Raw genomic sequence first — 17765 nt, 5'->3', positions numbered from 1 at the left:
ATTCCACATTTGTCTAGCAACCATGTATTCAAAAAAGTGATGGTAGATAGATTCAATCTCAGAAAAAAAAAAGCACACAAGAGGTTTGGCTATTCCTCCCCTTCTCAACATGTCATGACTTTGTTTTTAGAGAAAAGCCATAGAAAACCCTGAATTCTCGGGAGTACTTTGATATGCCAAATGCCAGGAAGATATATATTGGTTGCACACCCCTAACATTAACAACTTCATATAGGGATCTAGGAGTAAACCCCTTTTCAGACCTTTTTTTGATTGGTTTCTTTATTTTGGAAAAATATTTTTTTGGAGCGGCTGGGGCTGGAAAAGTCCCCGAAAAAGGCCGTCTGTTTGGGCTCGGCCTCTCCGGCCCAGAAGCTGGTGGAGCCGCTCTTTCTTTGTTGCGGAAGCAACCAGGTGCGTGCGCAGCTCCACTGCGGGTCACGGCTTCCGCTTCGCCGCCTCCGCCCCTGGAAAGCAAATTTCTAGGGTTCCCTTCTCCTCTCACGGAAAGCAAAAATCCACGGGGGATCAGGAGCTTCTCCCCCGCCTCCTCCGGCGCCACCTCGCCAGCCTGATTTGGTAAGCCCGCTCTCGCACCCACGCCTGGATTTTACTCCCCTCCCTTGGATCTCGGCGCACGCTGTTGTCCCATTGCGCGTGCTCTGGTCTGGTGCGCAGATTATTCAAGTGTTTTGAGCAAGGGAATAGTGGGTTGATACGGATAACTTGATATGTAATGGGGGCAGTGGCGCTACTATGTTCTGTTGAACCTGTTCTTGTCGAACCTGTGGCCTCCTATAGTCCAGATGTTTCAATGAAAATCCCTTTTGTCTGAATAGATAAAAATGGGACACTGGTCAGCTGTAAGCCTGTAAAATGCTGGTTTCTTGTCTGAGGATGAAGAAAATTGCTCAGTCAGACTATACACATGTTTAGGAGTTGCTCTCTCCATAAATAAGAAGATTTGGATTTGAGATTTAGTGTTTCAGTTGGTCATTGCAAGTAGCTAGTTCCGTGGAGCAACATTTGAAGGGGAAAATAACTCACAGTTGACAGATTAGACCGTGCTAAAGATTTCTAATAGAAGATGGATGCCATATCTTTTAAGCATATGCCTTTTTTGATTGTATATGCTTCGTTTCATTTTGCGCAGAGTTCCTTTCTTGTATATAAGCTATGGTTTTAAATCTTAACAGAATGAGCAGCGCTCACACCGTCCATTGGATTTTCTTTCTTGCTGTGATCATCTATGGCTTTTTTTTTTTTTTGAGATCTGAAGTAGACAAGCCTACTCAGAAGGACTAGGATATTCAGATATCAGTAGGGATCGTAAACTAGTCGGGACATCTGCAGTCAACCGAATATCTCCTACACTCCTAGTCAGTGCAGCCAGATTGTGAGCCAGGGAGTTTCTGCTTCTCTCCGCGTATCTGACAGAGCTCTCCGAGAAGGAGGACATAGCCTGACGAATATCCATCATGGTGCCGTAGCAGGGACAGCGCGTGGGAGTCTGCGTCGACAGTTCCTTGACAGTGAACTGGCTGTCCGTCTCGATGATTACATGGCCATTTGAAATCTTGGCCAGCTCCTGGAGGCCGACAAGGACGGTTCTGGCCTCGGCCTCTTCCACGCTACTGCAGAATGGCAGTTTTTTGCAGCAAGAGAAGAGTACACAGCCCCTGAAATCACGGGCAACAGCACCAGTGGAACTTTCACCTGTTTCGGACAAATAAGCCGCATCAGCGTTGAGTTTGACAGTTCCTTGCGTTGGAGGGTTCCACTTTATGTCCTGGGCAGGTGGCAATCCCGGCGTGGTCACCTCCCTGACACAGGTGTTCTTCCCTCCCTTCCACTCAACTGAAGTTTCTGCATTTCTCAGCTCCTCCTCATACTGTGTTAGGAAATGAACAGACCGTTTGATTGTTTCCTTACCGTCCTTGCGCACACAATCTTCCCGGAGGAACCAACAGCGCCATATAAGCAACAGGATTTTAGCTCGCATGTCCTCATTTACAGAGTCCAGGAGCACTTGTAGCCAATCATCACCTGTGTGCCTGGATTTTTGTTCTGGCGGTAGATTCCAGGATTCTCTCATGGCTGACCTTAGGCCCCTACTCTTTGTGCACATGATCACTGCATGGTACTCATCCTCATTACCATTCCCACAGATGCTACAAGTGGCATCCATCACAAGAGTTCTTTTCCACTTGTTTTCCTTTGTTGCTAGAGTGTTCGTAGCCACCCTCCATCCAAAATTTCTGATCTTCCTAGGGGCTTCTATGACATTCTGGCAACTGATGTAATGATTATTTGTTTGCAGAGTAGTCCATGTCTTCAAGGGCAAGAGGACGTGCACGTCGTGGCCGGGGCCGGGGCCGTGGCAGATGTTCTGTGGCAGAATATGAAATGGATCATCATGAAACATCTGCGCCTTCTTCGCCGAGTACCACTTCTGATAGAGAGGACAATGTTGGTTTCACTCCCGAACAAGTCCATGTTGCTTGTTATGCAGGGCCTGCAGAGCCTTCATCCAGTACACTACTCAATCCTAAGATTAACCACCGTTCGGATGCAATTTTTGGCGATCAGGTTAATCTAAGGACAAAAAACTTTGTCATATTTCGTAGTTGAAGGAGCATTTTTTTTCTTCAATAGCATTGAACCTATATTCTCTATTACTGCAGGCCCTGGAGCAGTTGAAGTTGCGTCACCACAAACCCTTGAAATTTCATGAGAGGTATCGTCCTTATTTGAGGGATGCTGGATTGCTTGGTCTCTCACAAATCTGCCAGAGAATGCCTCAATTGGACAAAGCCTTGATTACTGCTCTTGTTGAGCGTTGGAGGCCAGAGACCCACAGCTTTCACTTGGCTTCTGGGGAGATGACAGTTACGCTTCAAGATGTTGCCATGTTGTTTGCTCTTCCTATTGACGGCCGACCGGTTTGTTCTAGTACTGATCATGATTATGGGCAGATGGTCCTTGATTGTCTAGGTCATGATCCAAGAGTTCAATCAATGCCTGGAAAATCCTTCTTGCATTACAAATGGCTGAAGAAGCACTTCTATGAGTTACCAGAAGGGGCGGATGATCATACGGTACAGAGGCATGTTCGAGCATACATCCTGAGCCTTTTATGTGGAGTGCTCTTTCCAGACGGGACAGGAAGGATGAGTCTGATATATCTTCCATTGATTGCTGATCTTTCTCTTGTTGGAACATACAGCTGGGGTTCCGCAGCCCTCGCATTCCTCTACCGAGCTCTTTGCTCTGCTGCCTCCTCCCACAACATGAAGAATATAGGTGGTTCATTGCTTCTCTTGCAGCTTTGGAGTTGGGAGCACTCTCATGTTGGCAGGCCATTGGCTCGATCTTCCTCAGTCGCGGAGACAGACATCCCACAGGACTTGCCCCCAATTGGCTTCCGTTGGGTGGGTGCTCGCGCACAAAGTGAGAATGCTACCCGCTGTCTTAAGCAGTACAGGGATGAGCTAAATCTGCAGCGAGCAGATCAGTTGAAATGGGAACCATACATGCTCATTGAGTCCTCGAGCTTACCACCACTTTGTACAAAAGATGCTGACCTGTGGATTACTCAAGCACCATTAATAAATTTTCCTATTGTTGAGATGTATCTGCCTGAGCGAGTGATGCGGCAATTCGGGCTTCGTCAATGCATTCCGCCACCTTTTCGACCTACCCTACAGACATTACATCGTATTAGCCGACGTGGTAGAGAGCGTGAAAATTGGGAAGAGACACATCATGAGTATATTCAGGAATGGGAAGCACGGCGACAGCGCATATTTCGGGAGACTGAGCAGTTTGATTTGTCATCTTATGACGAGTATCTGCAGTGGTACTCTGGAGCTACACGGCGATATCTTGTGCCATCGACCGGTGATGATGCTGAAGCAGGACTTTTATCCCCACCCGATGATTCTTCCGATCTTCAGTACAAAGCCAAGTCTCCTATGATCCGTAAAGCGGTAAGCCTAACTTATGCATCAAATTTATATGATTTGGTTTCACAGTTGACTGAACTAATGTTTTATCTCTAGATATAATAATACGATTTGAATTGAAGCTTGTCCAAGTAGTTCATACATACTGAATCATTACTGAAGATGAATTCTTTCCTGTAGGTTGATAAGCTGCATGGTATGATGAAGAAGGCCAAGACAGCCATGGCATCCACGGCTGATACGGCCACACAAGCCTTAGTGTTTGAATTTCTGCATGGCTTTGAAGATGTCCTCAGTGATCTTGGTGAGATCAAGGAAAGGGGTGGCCCAGAGGCTCCACCTTTTGATTCAGTCACCGGCTCACATTGTGGCTCTGCTGCTCCCCATCATGAGTCTCTACTTTTGCTTGAAGCTGAACAGAACATTATATGTGACAATCAAGAGGGTGAATACCTGGAAGATGAGGACCTTCACACGGTGGAGCAGGCTACGTTGGGCTTTGAACCTATGGGTGGGGAAAACCACCGCGTCGACAGTTTGCTACTGGACGTGCACGAAAACTGTGACTCGGCTTCATTGGCCATTGAGAACTGTGAGGCAGAAGACTTTGATATTCCACAGCACACTGAGGATGTTGATCAAGCTGGACATGCTGCCGAAATGGAACATGGTGTAGAGGTGGTGGAACCCATGTCCACATGTGAGGAAAACAATGGTTTCGATGTTGCGCCCTCTCCTCCACAAGAGAGCGCCGATGTCAAACTGGAAGGTGATGATGTAGCGACGGCAGAACACGAAGACGCGGAGGAGGAAGACGACAGCGGCTGCGCCCCTTCCTCACACCCATAGTTGATCTGTCTCAAAGTCAGAGAGGAAAAGAGACATGATGCCGATTCCAGCTTCTTCATGTCCAGATATGTAGGGATTAGAATGTAGTTGATGCCGCTTTCGGGAGTCTGCCGTGATTGGTGTTTCATTTTTGCTGACATTATTGGGCTTGTTATGCAGCATGATTTGTCGCTGGGACAAATAGCTTCTTGATGTGATTCAATCCATTATTTGTTTATCACTCTACTACTCCTCTGTATAATGATCTGAGCGCTCTTATATTTCTTTACAGAGAGAGTACTTATATAGGCAAAATTGGAGATTGTTGTTTCTTTTTTTATATCGGAGATAGGTGTTGTATTTACACCTTTTTCCGCGTCCGAATATCAGCTTCAGGAGAAAATGTACCTTTTTTTTTTCTGAGCAACTTCAGGCGAAGATGTCCAGGAGTAGAAAATGTGGCCCGCCAGCAGTTGGGCTTTCACACCGCACACGCGAACGAGCCCAAGGGGGGAGACGGTCCGAGGCAGAGTCCAGTGCGATGGGCACACAGACAGTGTCCCGGTCCGGGCGCTGACTGCCGCCAGCGTCGTTATTATTCCGCGGCGCTCCTCTCCGGACCCCGTCTCCGTCTTGGCGTCGCCACGCCACCGCCACCGCCACCGCTCCTCCGCCGGCGGAGTTGCAAGTCTCCAGCCCAGCCATGGATGGGATCATGAAGGCGCTCGATCACACCGTCCGGGAGATGTAAGGCCCTACTTTTGTTTTCTCGTCTTGATTTGATGATCGTGCCTGGCGCTCTTTTCTTCTTTTCCCCGTGCGCGCTGACCTCGGGCCCGATCCCCTGTTGCGCAGAAAGCGAGAGGTCAATCTCAAGGTGCTCAAGGTGCCAGAGATCGAGCAGAAGGTCTGATCGATCGTGTTTCATTCATTCGCCCGTGTAATTCCGCCGTAGCAAGGAAGAAATGTCCATGGTGTATCTGTGCTGTTTTACCATCTTCCTGAAATTTTGTACCCGATAGGTTCTTGACGCGACCAGCGATGAGCCGTGGGGGCCTCACGGTTCAGACATGGCGGACATCGCACGGGCCACCAAGAATATGTCAGTGCAAAGCGCTCCAATTCCAATTCTCCTCACTTGATCTCTTTAAATCGAGGGTATTGAGTTTTTTTGCACATTTTGATCGAGTCGTCGCTCTGCTTTCAGCGGCGAATGCCAAATAATCATGAAGGTGCTGTGGCAACGGCTGGGCAACACCGACGCAAATTGGCGTCACCTGTATAAGGTGATGATCTCGAGCTGGAATTATCCGTTCTGGATTGTTCCTTACTGACAGGATGTTTGTTCCACTTGCACAGGCGCTGGCTGTGGCTGAGTATCTTCTGGCCAATGGCACTGAGCGCGCAGCCGAGGAAATTATCGACAACAGCTCACAGATTGCGGTATGCGCTGCTGTGGCTCGTTTCAGTGTATACTTCCTTGTGTATATACTATTATTTACCTCGCCCTGATGATGATTTTATTTGTGAAGAAACTCACGACATTCGAGTTTGTGGAGCCTGGTGGAAAAGACGTGGGGCTCAATGTGCGCAAGAAGGCCGAAGCTGTTCTGGTCATTGTGGATGACAGGGAAAAGCTTCAACAAGCCAGGGAGAAGGCTGCTTCTACGAGGGACAAGTACTGCATTGCATTCGCCGTCGACTTGTCGTGCATTATGTAAACATAACCCTTCTTGCCTTTCCCTGTGCATCTCAAATTTTGCAATTTGCATGGATCATATGTTCAGGTACTTGGGGGTGTCATCAACTGGAATGTCATCATACAAATCAAGCGCAGCATCATTTGGCAGTGGCACCTACTCCTCTGGTAGTCGCTACGGGAGCACAGCTGGTTCGAGGGAAACCGCCTCGTTCAAGGATAGACACACTGGCACAGAATTGAGCAAGAACAATAATAAGCCAAGTTACAGCAGCACTAGACAAAGGTCAAAAGAAACTACTACTAAGAGTGCAAATAGCTCTAAATTAGCAAAAGGAGGCTCCAAATCGATGTCGAATCCGCGTGCCACACCTGCTGTTCCAAGTTCACAGAAAGGAAAGAATGAGGATGATGGCGACGAGTTCAATCCACGAGGATCTTCCACATCTGGTCATTATTTCTTCCTTACCATCTCTAAAGTTTGGTTAGATTGTATGATTACCATGGTTTCCTTGTCGCTGTACCCATTGTTATACACTTTGTTTAACATGGTATGTGCCTATTATGCTGGCATCACTTATCATTCTGCTTACCGCACTACCTAGCTAAGAGCCAAAGTTCTTATTTGAATTTTCTTTTGTTTGAACTACACACCATAGTGCCGTCAGCTATTTCTTAACTTTATCAAACATACTCACCATAGCGCTTGCTTGATTATTTAGCCGAGACGCAAAGTTCTATGCATTTTCTTTTATTTGACATACTCACCGTAGTGTTGTCCTCACTTACCTTCATTTTTGGAGTGCAGCTGGAACAGCTAATGTGAGCTCCAATAATTTGGATCTCTTTGGGCCAAGATTAATGCCAAACGCTGGTAGTGCTGCTGTGCCGGAAATTGATTTGTTTGCGTTTGCAGATTTCCAGTCAGCCCCATTGGAGGCAGCAACGTCAAGTGGTTCTCACCCTCAGGTTTGTTTTCTTGACCTTCTTCAAAAGTTATCCTTACCTAGCAATATCTTTGTAGCACAAATTGTTTTTCATCTCTTACAGTTATTTGCAATAAAAATCCCACTTAAATATGATATACTTAGTTTCACAAAAATGGTGATAGGACAATGCAGTAATTCTGAAGATTCATAATCTAAGCAGGCTATTGGACTGTATAATTGACACTCACACTTCATTTTTATGATAAAACGTTTCTACAGGTTGGCCATTTTGCATACTTTCCAACTAATTATCTGCATTCAAATGCCATTGCAGGGCAACATTGATCTATTTGCTGGCAGGCCATCCTTTGGTGGCTCAGCTACTGCAGACATGGAGTTCTCAGTACGTGGTGCTCCCAATAAGCATATAGAGCAAAAAACTTCTTCCCCTGCGCAGCCCTCTGCGTCTGCTTTTGATCCCTTCAACCCATCCTTTGCCGCAATATTCCCTTCGGACACAGAGTTCTCAGTGCGTGGCACCCCAAGCAAATCCTCACAAGGAAAGCTTTCAAGTGACACAGCTTTCGATCCTTTGGCTGGAATTCCGGTGAAGCGTTTCAATGGATCAAACTCTTCTGGTGTATGGTCTTCAAGTAAAGGGTCAGCTGTTACTGAACCAACACATGGTTCTCCTGGGGCCAGCAAGAGTTCTGATTGCAGTCCTTCGGAGGAGTTGAACTGTGGCGCCTTTGCGTCGCATGAGGGATCACGCACGGCAAGTGTCACCAAATCCATGAACGAGTCACTCGCAAAGCAGAAGCAGGACTCCATGGCAGCATCAAAACCAGCTGTGAAGAAAGAGACTTTTCGGGGCAAATCTAGCATTTGGGCCGACTCTTTGAGCCGTGGGTTGATTGATTTGAATTTAGCTGCCCGTAAGTATCCTTATACTCTGCTAATGACGATTTATTTGTCCTTTTGACTTTACATACCCACGTGGCTGCCCATACCCCCGAATTTCTGCATCCCTGTTGCAAAATCATTAGCAATGCTATAACATGAGTTATGGTTGCAATTAGTACATATAAAGAACACGAGTTGTCGACTTGTGGTTCCAGTTACCCACAAACCTTGATCTTTTTTGCTTGTTGCAGAAAAGCAATGTAAGATAGTTCAAGACTGGCATCTTGCGCTAGATATCATTCCTGCATTTCTTGACTGTAGCTAAGTAGCTCATGATCGCTCTCTACTTTTGGTGATGTGCAGCAAAGATGGTTGATCCTTCAGATGCCAGGGTCGTTAGGCGGCTCAGCAACGGCTCTGAGGAGAAAGCCCCAGAAACTGTTCCATGGTACATGGAGGCAGCAACAGGCACTCCTGAGTTTCCACGCTCCACGGGAGCAGGTGGTGAAAGCCGCATTTTCTAGCAGCAGCAGCAGCAGCACTTTGGGAACTTCAGGTGATCTTATTCAGGGTTGTATATTCTCGATTACCTTGAGTGGGCATGTCTCCCCATCCGTGGTTCCTGCGATATCTGATTCTGTTCTTCTTATGCAATGATGAGTAGATGTATCGCAGAACACATGTAATCTGCGTTATAGAGATGCTACTATGATTTTGTATGCATTAAAAAGCGAATGAACTTTGTGCAGTGACTGGATAAACTAAAGTGAGGGTCAGAATCGCGCGAGGCTCGGTTTGTTGACTGCGTAGAAATTGGTTTGTCATACTCGCCGTGGCCTGGGGGTTGCTGGAGGAGCTTCTCCAAAAGCGGGTGCGCCTTCTGTCTGCTCCCTTTTCGTGAGCCGCTGGGCCTTTGCAACAAGTCTCATTGCGCTCAATGCTTTGCAACACGAGCTTTGTTGCAACCCTGAACAGCTTTTTTTATGTTGTATGCTAGTCGTCCAATTCTGCTTGATGTACCTTTGCAACAAGCCTCGTGTTGCGCTCAGTGCTTCGCAACATTAGCCTTGTTGGAGTGCCTTGAACAATTTTTTTCCGGCTTTGCTAGAACTCATCTAGCTGAGTTTTAGTTATGTCTCATTCACTTTTATAGCCATTGGATTGATACTATAAGATGCGTGTATGCTGACGTGGTTTGTAGTACCATTTCTATCTGTTTTTGTTTTCAGGTGAATGAGACCAAATTATATCTCATCTAGATGAGTCCTAGGCACTCCCATTTTTTTTTCTATGCCTGATCTGCTCGCTGAACCTTTGCAACAACTTCGTGTTGCGTTCGGCACTTTGCAACATGAGTCTTGTTGCAACCCTCGAACAACTTTTTTTCTGCACGGCAGGCGGCAGCCATTAGTAAGTCTTTGTAACAAGCGTCGTGTTGCGTTCGGCACTTTGCAATAGGAGTCTTGTTGCAATCCTCAAACAACATTTTTTTCAATGTGGCAGCCATTGGCAAGTCTTTGTAACAAGCCTCGTGTTACGCTGAGCGCTTTACAACATGATCCTTGTTGCAAATCACGCTGGGCCTTACCAACAAGCCTCATATTGTGCTCAGCGCTTTGCAACATGGACCTTGTTGCAAATTCCTTGGACGTTCCCTTTCTGTGGCCAATCTGCTTGCTGAGTCTCTTGTTATGTTCAACACTTTGCAAAATGAGCCTTGTTGCAAATCCCCATAACATTTTTTTTTGTGTTCGATCTGCTCGTCGATCCTTTGCAACAAGCCCCTTGTTGCGACCCCCAAACAATTTTTTCGGGTGTGGTCTGCTATGTAGTTTGTGTTGTACTCACGCGTCTTGCAACAAATGACATCTTGCAGACGGTTCGATCAGGAGCACATGGCGCACGGACGATGCGGTGGATAGCGTCCGGTCGAACAGTTGACTGGAAGCGTTTCTGATAAACATATATATGTTCCAGTTTTCATGACTTCCAATATTTGTCTGGTGCATCAACTCTCCTCCACAGACCCTTGCAGCAATGTGCAGGATACCATCTAGTAGTAGTAGTGTATTACACCAACCATGTCATCAATTCATCGGAGGAAAGGACCTGTAATATATCTGTGTCTTTTCGCAAAAGAAAAGAAAAAATATCTGCATGAAAAAGAATGAACAAACAATATGATATGCCACAAGCCCTTATATTTACAATGGGAGACAAACCAATGAAAACCCACCGCGACACCGACAGCACGGCACGTTCACTTCCAAAACCTTTTCCACCTCGCCTGGCCCTTGTCCTTGTCATCCGCACCGGCCTCCTCCCACGCCTTACCGTGCGCCGGCAGGTGTTCTCCCGGCGACGGCGCGTCCCCAGACCTGTTGCCCTTCTTGCCCCGCGCGAACGACCGGAACGCGAGCAGCCTCGACCTGGCGGCGGCCACGCCCGCTCGCTTGCCGCTCGTGCTCGCCGCCACGCGGTCGTCATCCGAGCCGTGCGCCGGCGGTGGCGTGGTGCAGCCGTCGTCAGGTTTGAACGCGTCTACGTCCTGCGCCGCCTGTGCTGCCGTCTCGTCGGCACGTGCGTGCAACGCGTTTCCCGGCGGCGGGGCCATGCGCTCCGGCGTCTCCGGCTGCATAGGCCTCTCGTCCCGTGTCCGGCCAGTTTCCTCGGCCTCTTGCCATGTTCCGGTCTCTCGTTCCGGCGTCTCTTCCCGAGGTCCGGTTGCGCCGCTATCGTCGTCGGGGTCGATCACTGTCACGCTGGCCGTGCCAGCCGTCGCGGATGGCGGTGGTGCAGGAACCGTAACGGCGGTGGCAGGCTGGTGCAGCTGTGACAACGTCAACGTGGGCGCTCCTTGGACATCGCCGGAGGCTTCTTGCATGCAAAACGTAGAGGGTATCAAACAGGAGAAAACCATCCAGAAGTGAATCATACAGACCCTCTGACGGTAAACACGTCAAGAGCTCGAAGCAGAACCCATTGAAGTGCTGACGGTATTACCCTCAAAAAAAAAAAGTGCTGACGGTCGACGCGAGCGAACTCATTGAAAGAAGCAATCCTCCCGTGACATCGCCATCACAGGTAAGAGATGCAGGAACGGAACGTGCGCCGATCGTTGCTTCTTGGGAACTACTGCCCCAGTATATGCAAACCGACTGACACGAAGAGCATGCCACCTGCACCATCTCTCAGAACGACCGAAGAATGGGTAGGAACTTGCTTCAAGAAAGAGAAAACTAGCTAGCTAGGGCAGATTGACGTCCACAACGGGTAACTCGAACACGACACATGTTTTGATGATGAAAATACCATAGCAGCGTGCGTTTATTACCCACTCTACATCAGCAGCATTCATGTCAAACACATCGGGGCAGAACCGGGTGAAACAAGGGCTCAGACCGCGACTACAGTTACTACTGTGCACAACAAGAACCATAGAAAATTTCCCGAAGTTTTAAAAAAACTCGTGCCGCTATTGTCTATTTCTCACCGTTTGACAGTACCGACGCAGAGTGTTTCTTCGTATGCTCGCTGCTGCCCGCAGGCACAGGTAGCCTGTTGGCCAACCTTTCGGCCTCTCGTGCCTCCATGATATCCTCCTTGCTCAGGAAGCTTGGCTGGTTTGTTGAAGACAGCAGCCTTGCCCACATCCTGTCCGTGATCTTGACCTTGTTCCGTGTTGATGTTACCCTCTGTTGTCCAGATGAAATTTCAAGTTATTCTAATTGATCAAGTAATATCCAGTGTGCATCAGAGGTGAAAAATGTTGAGAACATTATGCTCCATTCAGAATAATTCTAAGAGGTGTGGATCTCTCCAAACTTCCCATTCCTCTCGTATCCCACACACCGAGTCCACGAATATCTTAGGGAGACCAAAGATAAAGAAAAATTTCGAGTTGAACTTCAATCCAAGGTCGGCCAACTTAATACAGCAGCGTGGATGTAAAGTTGCAAACAAAGTGCACGACATTTGCGTTTTGACTGGTGCTTTCTGAGTTGCAGATTTCAGCTAAATGGAAGGCACTGCGACCAAGTTATACTCTTGTGTTTTGGACTATGCTACCACCTATGATGATTGCAGGGTTCAAGGTCACTGCCCCAGGGCAGCTCTCGCTCAAATTTTTTTCGCTCTTCTATCAATGGAATGATATGCAAGCGGAGAAAAAATCGCCATTTGCCACATCGTTTCACAATTTGTGAATGCCAGAACTAAACCGTGACAGAAACTATGACTCGCCATATGAAATATTGATGGCCCTGAAGCAAATACCCCCATTTTCCATGATGAAGCGAGAGTCCCATACTACACCATAGTCAAAAGTAACTTGATAGGGGCATATGAAAGTTATACTTACATGAAATGGTATGTATGCATGCCTGCCGTTGACCATTCCCACTGTGAAGCTATATCCTGCCATTGCACCATGAATGGCACTGTGTGCCAGCAGTGTGCAGTACACATTGTCCGAAGCATTGCTTGGAATGGCTCGGATCATGTAGGTTGGATCTGTCAGTAATAATAACCGGCTGCTGATGTCACACTCAACAAAATGATATACCACTTTACAATCTGATGTAGAGACGCAAACAAAAGATTGTTACCTATGTATTTAATGGTCATCTCCATCTTTTTGCTCTTGCAATGATCCTACAAGGAAATGACAAAGTATACATTAGAGAATTCTTAAGTGAGGTCCAAGAAAAAGCCTGCTTTGATATCACCATACTAATAATCCGTATGAAGCAAGACTGAAAGCAAAAATGACAAATATGAAGGTTCACTGTGATATTAGCTTTGCTATCGGCACCATAGTAATTCATACGACTGGGAACAACAATGATAAACATGTCGGTTCACTGAGACATTAATACCATATTAGATTGAAATAGTATGTGGATATTCAGATAAACTAATTTATCTTACTTAACTAGTGAAGTTCACACTAAACATATAACACGGCTTTTGCAAAGCGCCATAACCTCACAAAAATATTTCACGTGATTTCCCAATCCAAGGCCTGGTTCAACCCTTCCTATGGTATACATGTTCCAAAGGCAACCTCAAGTGACACATCCGTTAGTGCACGTACTAGCAGTTCTAGTGTCAACAGAAAATGTATATGCACAAAATACACGCAAAGTAGCATATCAGCAGAGGGTGAAATGGAAATGAAGTAATATCATGTAAACTCGTTTTATAAAAGAAATTATATTCACCTTAATCTTGTGAGTCAACCAGAGACCAACATCAAGAAGCAGCTTATTTCCAGATGCATCTAGCTGATCTGCTACAGGTATACTTTTGGCAATGAGATCCTGTCCTGCTCCCTCAGCCACTACAATGACCATGTGGTTGTTCTCTTTCAGCCTCCTTTCTATATACTCAAAGAGTCCACCCTCCCCCTCCAAATAAAACGGAGATTCAGGAATTAAGCAGCAGTCCTACAGAAGACAGAAAAAAATCCAGGTTATCCAGCTAATAGTAACACAAATTATGGAGAAGAAGAATGACACATCTGAACATTGGTGATGCGTCTGGTCTAACACAGTCAAAGTAAAAAGAAAAGAAAAATATAAGGCTTAAAAAAACAACTGAGTGCTGTTTGGAATAGCTCAGATATGCATAGAAGGCACTAACTCACCACATCTCTGCTTGCCAGCGTAGCATACATTGCAATAAACCCTGCATTAGCAAGGAATCATCACATTGAGGACTAAGAACCGCATAATGCAATAGCTAAAAATAAATAAATAAAGAAAAATCCATTGTGACGCACAAGGGATAAGTACTTAATGAACATTCCACTAAACATTTTTTAGTTAATTGGAGCAGATCAGCGAAAGATAAGGTAACTCCTTTTTGGCCTGCTCTTCTACCCTTGAAGGAAGAAACAGCAAGGGGGCAAGGTGGCAAATGATTCAAGAACTCAGCAGTCAGCAGCAGCAAGGACCCATATTAGGATGGGCTAGGAACTAAGAGAACTAACCACTATAGCGACCCATCAGTTTCACCAAGCCTATTCCGTTCTCAGCACTTGAAGCTTCCACATGAGCGGCATCAATGGCACGTTGGGCCTCTTCTACAGCAGTGTCAAAACCAAAGGACTTGTCTATAACCTAAGAATTAATATATTACAATAATCAGTATCAATTCACATCCCCTGCATACTGATCTCCCAAATCAACCGGTATTCAGTAAAAGCATCTTTGTTGTAGAAAAGCAAGCAGTCATATATTACCGCTATATCATTATCAATAGTCTTGGGGATACCAGCAACGGCGACTTTTAGACCACGTCTACGGATTTCCTATCAGCAATTCCAAAAGTTAGAAACTGAGTCAAGAAATGTGAACATCTCAGTCGATACTCCAATTATATTTTCACTAAAAAATATTATAATAATGTATTAATGACTTCTAAAATATGAGCCTTTGAGACGATATCTACATAAATGTGGTCGATATACTGTTGATAGTGATTACCTTGAATATCTCATATGCTCCCTTCTGAGTTCCATCTCCTCCAATAATGTAAACCTAGATAAGGTACACATGCAGAACTTGCTCAACTTTGAAATAAGGTAGATCGTATAAACAACGCTTACAACAGACACATACCTGATTAATTCCACGATCTTGAATGTTGTCGACAATCTTATGGGTATCATGACCACCACGTGAACTTCCAAGAACTGTACCACCCCTTTTGTGGATATCATTGACACTTTTTGGTGTCATGGGAAGATAATTGCTCGAATAGAAGCCTTTGTATCCATTCTACAAAATTGCTTACGACATAAGTAATAGAAAATGAACCATGCTTTCGAAGTTAAAGAACCATGCATAGATATAGATTTAATAGCTACAGTTTAGAAATTGCTTTACACCACTGCACTACAATGCTTCCTTCGAAATAGGCTTTCGCCCCACTTTATAAATAAAGCAACGAACCAGAGTACATGGCCGAACGATACAATATTGTGGGGAGGCCCCCTTACACTGCACTACAATGCTTACTCACTGTCATGGCAAAAACACTAGGTGGCACAAAGTTCCCATGTAATCGAACAAATTCTAGACTCATGTGACATAATGAAGTTCATGGACTTCAGAACATGCAGTTATTATAAGTGTAGTACAGTGGAAATAATTTCCTAACTAAATCTGAAGTAAAATGACAGGGGTTTTGCTCCTTCCGCACTGGCATGAAATGCAAATGCAAATGTCTATTAATTCCTGGGAAATGTTTAACAGGCCAAGGATCAAGGAACATGTGGTCTTCTTTTCCAAACAAAGATACGACATGGACCAGTCGTCTGGGATAGCAACAATACAAACCTGTATTCCGAAGACATCGTTGACATTGTACATGTGGGATAAGCCACACACCAACTCTCTAATGACAGTATTGAGCCCAGGGCAAAGGCCACCACACGTCACAATGCATGCTTTCACATCTTCTGGCTCGAAGTAGACCTGATAAGGCTCGAAATTTATACCAGATATATGTAGACAATGCATTGCCCTTAAATGATATAGGCGCATATTTAAGGCATCATACCCTCTGGCGAGGCCCGGCACGACGGAAGTGAACTCCACGTGGACTGTTCTTCTGAACAACCACCTGTTGTGGCACAAATAACATGTCATTTCACCAATTACCACCTTAAACAATTATTATCGTATGAAAAATCTGCTTTAACTTTTTTTTTACCTTTTCAGGTACGGTATCATCTGCATTGACAAAATATTGCCTGGTAAATATGTGAAGAGAGCGTTTATTTAGCTTATCAGATATGTAATGAGCACAAGAGATTTTGCGCAGGTGACAACAACAGCAAACTGATGGTAAATCCTTACTTGACAGTTGAATAGGCAGGGTGATCTTGCAATGGGTTAGGAAAAGTCTGTCAGGAAGGACAAAAAAGGAAACCGTCAGCTTAATTCTCATGATGTCACCTTGAAATCGATTCACTTCATTTTAACATGTTATTGAAGCCAAAAATAAATAATGAATTGCTATGTACCCTGCATTCCATGAATGCATACGCAGGTGGTCTACAGGAGCAAGGGAAAGGCAATCGAATATTTGTAAAGTGAAGCCACACTCCATTCAGCCCGGATCGGATCAAAACTCAGATCCAGGCATCCACAAGTATGAAACAGCAAATCTAACAAGCGTCGCCTATGAACAAAGACGTCGGGAAACAAGATATCAACAAAACAGCGTCGATTTAGGCAGGAATCTACAATCTCCAAGTGTTCTACTACTATGTTATCGGATCATATATCCAGCTAATGGGGTCACTCGCCAAATATCATCAGATCAGCACTATGTAAGTGTCCCAAAACGGATCTCACGCACAACCAATCTACAAACTGCCACCCAAAAACTTGGAAAATGTAAGGGGGCGCCTAAATTATCAAATGCTGCGTAATCAGTGACGGCGAAGCTCGCCACAAATGGCAGAACCAAAGCAAAGCATAAGAGATATACGCGCATCCAGAAGCAAAATCACGTCCTCTCCCTGACAAGCAACAACGCAGTTCTAGAAAAGCTCCACCGCGGTAGCGGGGCCACCGAATCCGGCAGCGGAGCAAAGCGGGAGCAGGGGAGGGGAGGGGGAGTGGGTGGCGGCGCTCACGGGGAGTTCGGGGAGGTAATCGGTGAGGTGCTGGACGTCGTCGAGGACGTAGCCGTAGTCGCCCTCGTCGAGCTTGGCGAAGGCGGCGTCGTCGTCGCGGAGGCTGGTGGCGGAGGCGTTGCGCAGGGCGCGGAGGTTGGGGTAGGAGTCGCGGGAGATCCGCACGCACGTGGCCGAGAACGGGAGCGCCTTCTGGGCCGGCTGCAAGTGCCGGTACCGCGGCGGCTCCGGCGAGTCGTGGTCCGCCTCCACCGCCACGCCCAGCCCCTCCTCCACCTCCTCCTCCTCCTCCTCCTCCTTGGGGAGAATGATGTGGGACGCCATCGGAGAGCTCCCGGCGCTGGAAAGCTGACGGAGTCGGTGGGTGGACCGGTCTCGCTCGCGCGTTTAAGAAAACCGTTTCCTCTCGCCGGAAAGGCAGAAGCCGACGGGCGAGCTGGTCGGATGGAGGTTTAAAATATTCGGCAAGCGGCGAAGCGTGGAGAAGGGGAAAGAGGGAGAAGGAGGAGAAGGCTCGGGACTTTTCGGTGTGATGCTTTTTCTGCTGGGAATTCGTGGTGATGAAACGGAGATGGAAATGGTTTATGCGTCAATTATTTAAGGTGAGTGAATGGAATCGTGTCTTGTTTCTCAGGTAGACAGACGGCTGTGGCTGCATTGGTTGATCATAGTGGGAATAATAAATATTATACTACTTCCCTCGGGTTTTTAAATATAAATCTTTGTAGAGATTTTTTTTATTCATATAACGTGATGTTTTGGTAGGCTTTTCGCGGTGTGATTTTGTGTTG

The 17765-nt window shown here is 46.3% G+C and overlaps 3 protein-coding genes across 5 annotated transcripts; 2 read left to right on the top strand and 1 right to left on the bottom strand.

The window, feature by feature from the left end:
* Window positions 1–434: 434 nt before the first annotated feature.
* On the top strand, window positions 435–5082 carry LOC119268908 (serine/threonine-protein phosphatase 7 long form homolog). 2 transcript variants are annotated; one of them, XM_037550625.1, is made up of 5 exons: window positions 435–579; window positions 1491–1832; window positions 2321–2589; window positions 2685–3989; window positions 4146–5082. In XM_037550625.1, the coding sequence occupies exons 3-5, from the start codon at window positions 2329–2331 to the stop codon at window positions 4812–4814; spliced, it is 2235 nt and encodes a 744-aa protein (XP_037406522.1). In that variant the 5' UTR covers window positions 435–579; window positions 1491–1832; window positions 2321–2328; the 3' UTR covers window positions 4815–5082. The 2 variants fall into 2 exon arrangements, with proteins under 2 accessions (XP_037406522.1, XP_037406521.1); XM_037550624.1 differs by lacking the exon at window positions 1491–1832.
* Window positions 5083–5359: 277 nt separating this feature from the next.
* LOC119268907 (clathrin interactor EPSIN 1-like) lies at window positions 5360–9483 on the top strand. 2 transcript variants are annotated; one of them, XM_037550623.1, is made up of 10 exons: window positions 5360–5540; window positions 5649–5700; window positions 5816–5895; window positions 6001–6079; window positions 6153–6236; window positions 6326–6471; window positions 6581–6942; window positions 7409–7461; window positions 7756–8356; window positions 8688–9483. In XM_037550623.1, the coding sequence occupies exons 1-10, from the start codon at window positions 5497–5499 to the stop codon at window positions 8846–8848; spliced, it is 1662 nt and encodes a 553-aa protein (XP_037406520.1). In that variant the 5' UTR covers window positions 5360–5496; the 3' UTR covers window positions 8849–9483. The 2 variants fall into 2 exon arrangements, with proteins under 2 accessions (XP_037406520.1, XP_037406519.1); XM_037550622.1 differs by having other exon boundaries at window positions 5362–5540; window positions 7301–7461; window positions 8688–9481.
* A 979-nt stretch (window positions 9484–10462) lies between these two features.
* Window positions 10463–17522, bottom strand: LOC119268906 (ATP-dependent 6-phosphofructokinase 6-like). The gene is made up of 15 exons (XM_037550621.1): window positions 16975–17522; window positions 16190–16236; window positions 16044–16083; window positions 15891–15953; window positions 15668–15805; window positions 14948–15106; window positions 14813–14866; window positions 14569–14637; window positions 14317–14446; window positions 13972–14012; window positions 13547–13771; window positions 12932–12977; window positions 12685–12836; window positions 11818–12019; window positions 10463–11198 (listed from the first exon to the last, which is right to left on the bottom strand). The coding sequence occupies exons 1-15, from the start codon at window positions 17296–17298 to the stop codon at window positions 10585–10587; spliced, it is 2304 nt and encodes a 767-aa protein (XP_037406518.1). The 5' UTR covers window positions 17299–17522; the 3' UTR covers window positions 10463–10584.
* Window positions 17523–17765: the final 243 nt, after the last annotated feature.

Source organism: Triticum dicoccoides, chromosome 3A, assembly GCF_002162155.2.
Source record: "Triticum dicoccoides isolate Atlit2015 ecotype Zavitan chromosome 3A, WEW_v2.0, whole genome shotgun sequence".
Lineage (NCBI taxonomy): Eukaryota > Viridiplantae > Streptophyta > Magnoliopsida > Poales > Poaceae > Triticum > Triticum dicoccoides.
The sequence above is the reverse complement of the archived record's forward strand: the minus strand, read 5'-3'. Positions and strand labels throughout refer to the sequence as shown.

Bases quoted from the DNA above. Each gene is read 5' to 3' on its own strand.
- LOC119268908 (XM_037550624.1), top strand. From the start codon at position 2,329: ATGTCTTCAAGGGCAAGAGGACGTGCACGTCGTGGCCGGGGCCGGGGC. The intron at 2,590-2,684 runs GTTAATCTAAGG...CTATTACTGCAG, and splicing joins ATGCAATTTTTGGCGATCAG to GCCCTGGAGCAGTTGAAGTT. The intron at 3,990-4,145 runs GTAAGCCTAACT...TCTTTCCTGTAG, and splicing joins CTCCTATGATCCGTAAAGCG to GTTGATAAGCTGCATGGTAT.
- LOC119268907 (XM_037550622.1), top strand. From the start codon at position 5,497: ATGGATGGGATCATGAAGGCGCTCGATCACACCGTCCGGGAGAT. The intron at 5,541-5,648 runs GTAAGGCCCTAC...CCTGTTGCGCAG, and splicing joins GATCACACCGTCCGGGAGAT to AAAGCGAGAGGTCAATCTCA. The intron at 6,943-7,300 runs GTCATTATTTCT...TTTGGAGTGCAG, and splicing joins ACGAGGATCTTCCACATCTG to CTGGAACAGCTAATGTGAGC.
- LOC119268906 (XM_037550621.1), bottom strand. From the start codon at position 17,298: ATGGCGTCCCACATCATTCTCCCCAAGGAGGAGGAGGAGGAGGAGGAG. The intron at 14,447-14,568 runs GTAATATATGAC...ATTAATTCTTAG, and splicing joins CTATTGATAATGATATAGCG to GTTATAGACAAGTCCTTTGG. The intron at 13,772-13,971 runs GTGAGTTAGTGC...TGTCTTCTGTAG, and splicing joins CGCTGGCAAGCAGAGATGTG to GACTGCTGCTTAATTCCTGA.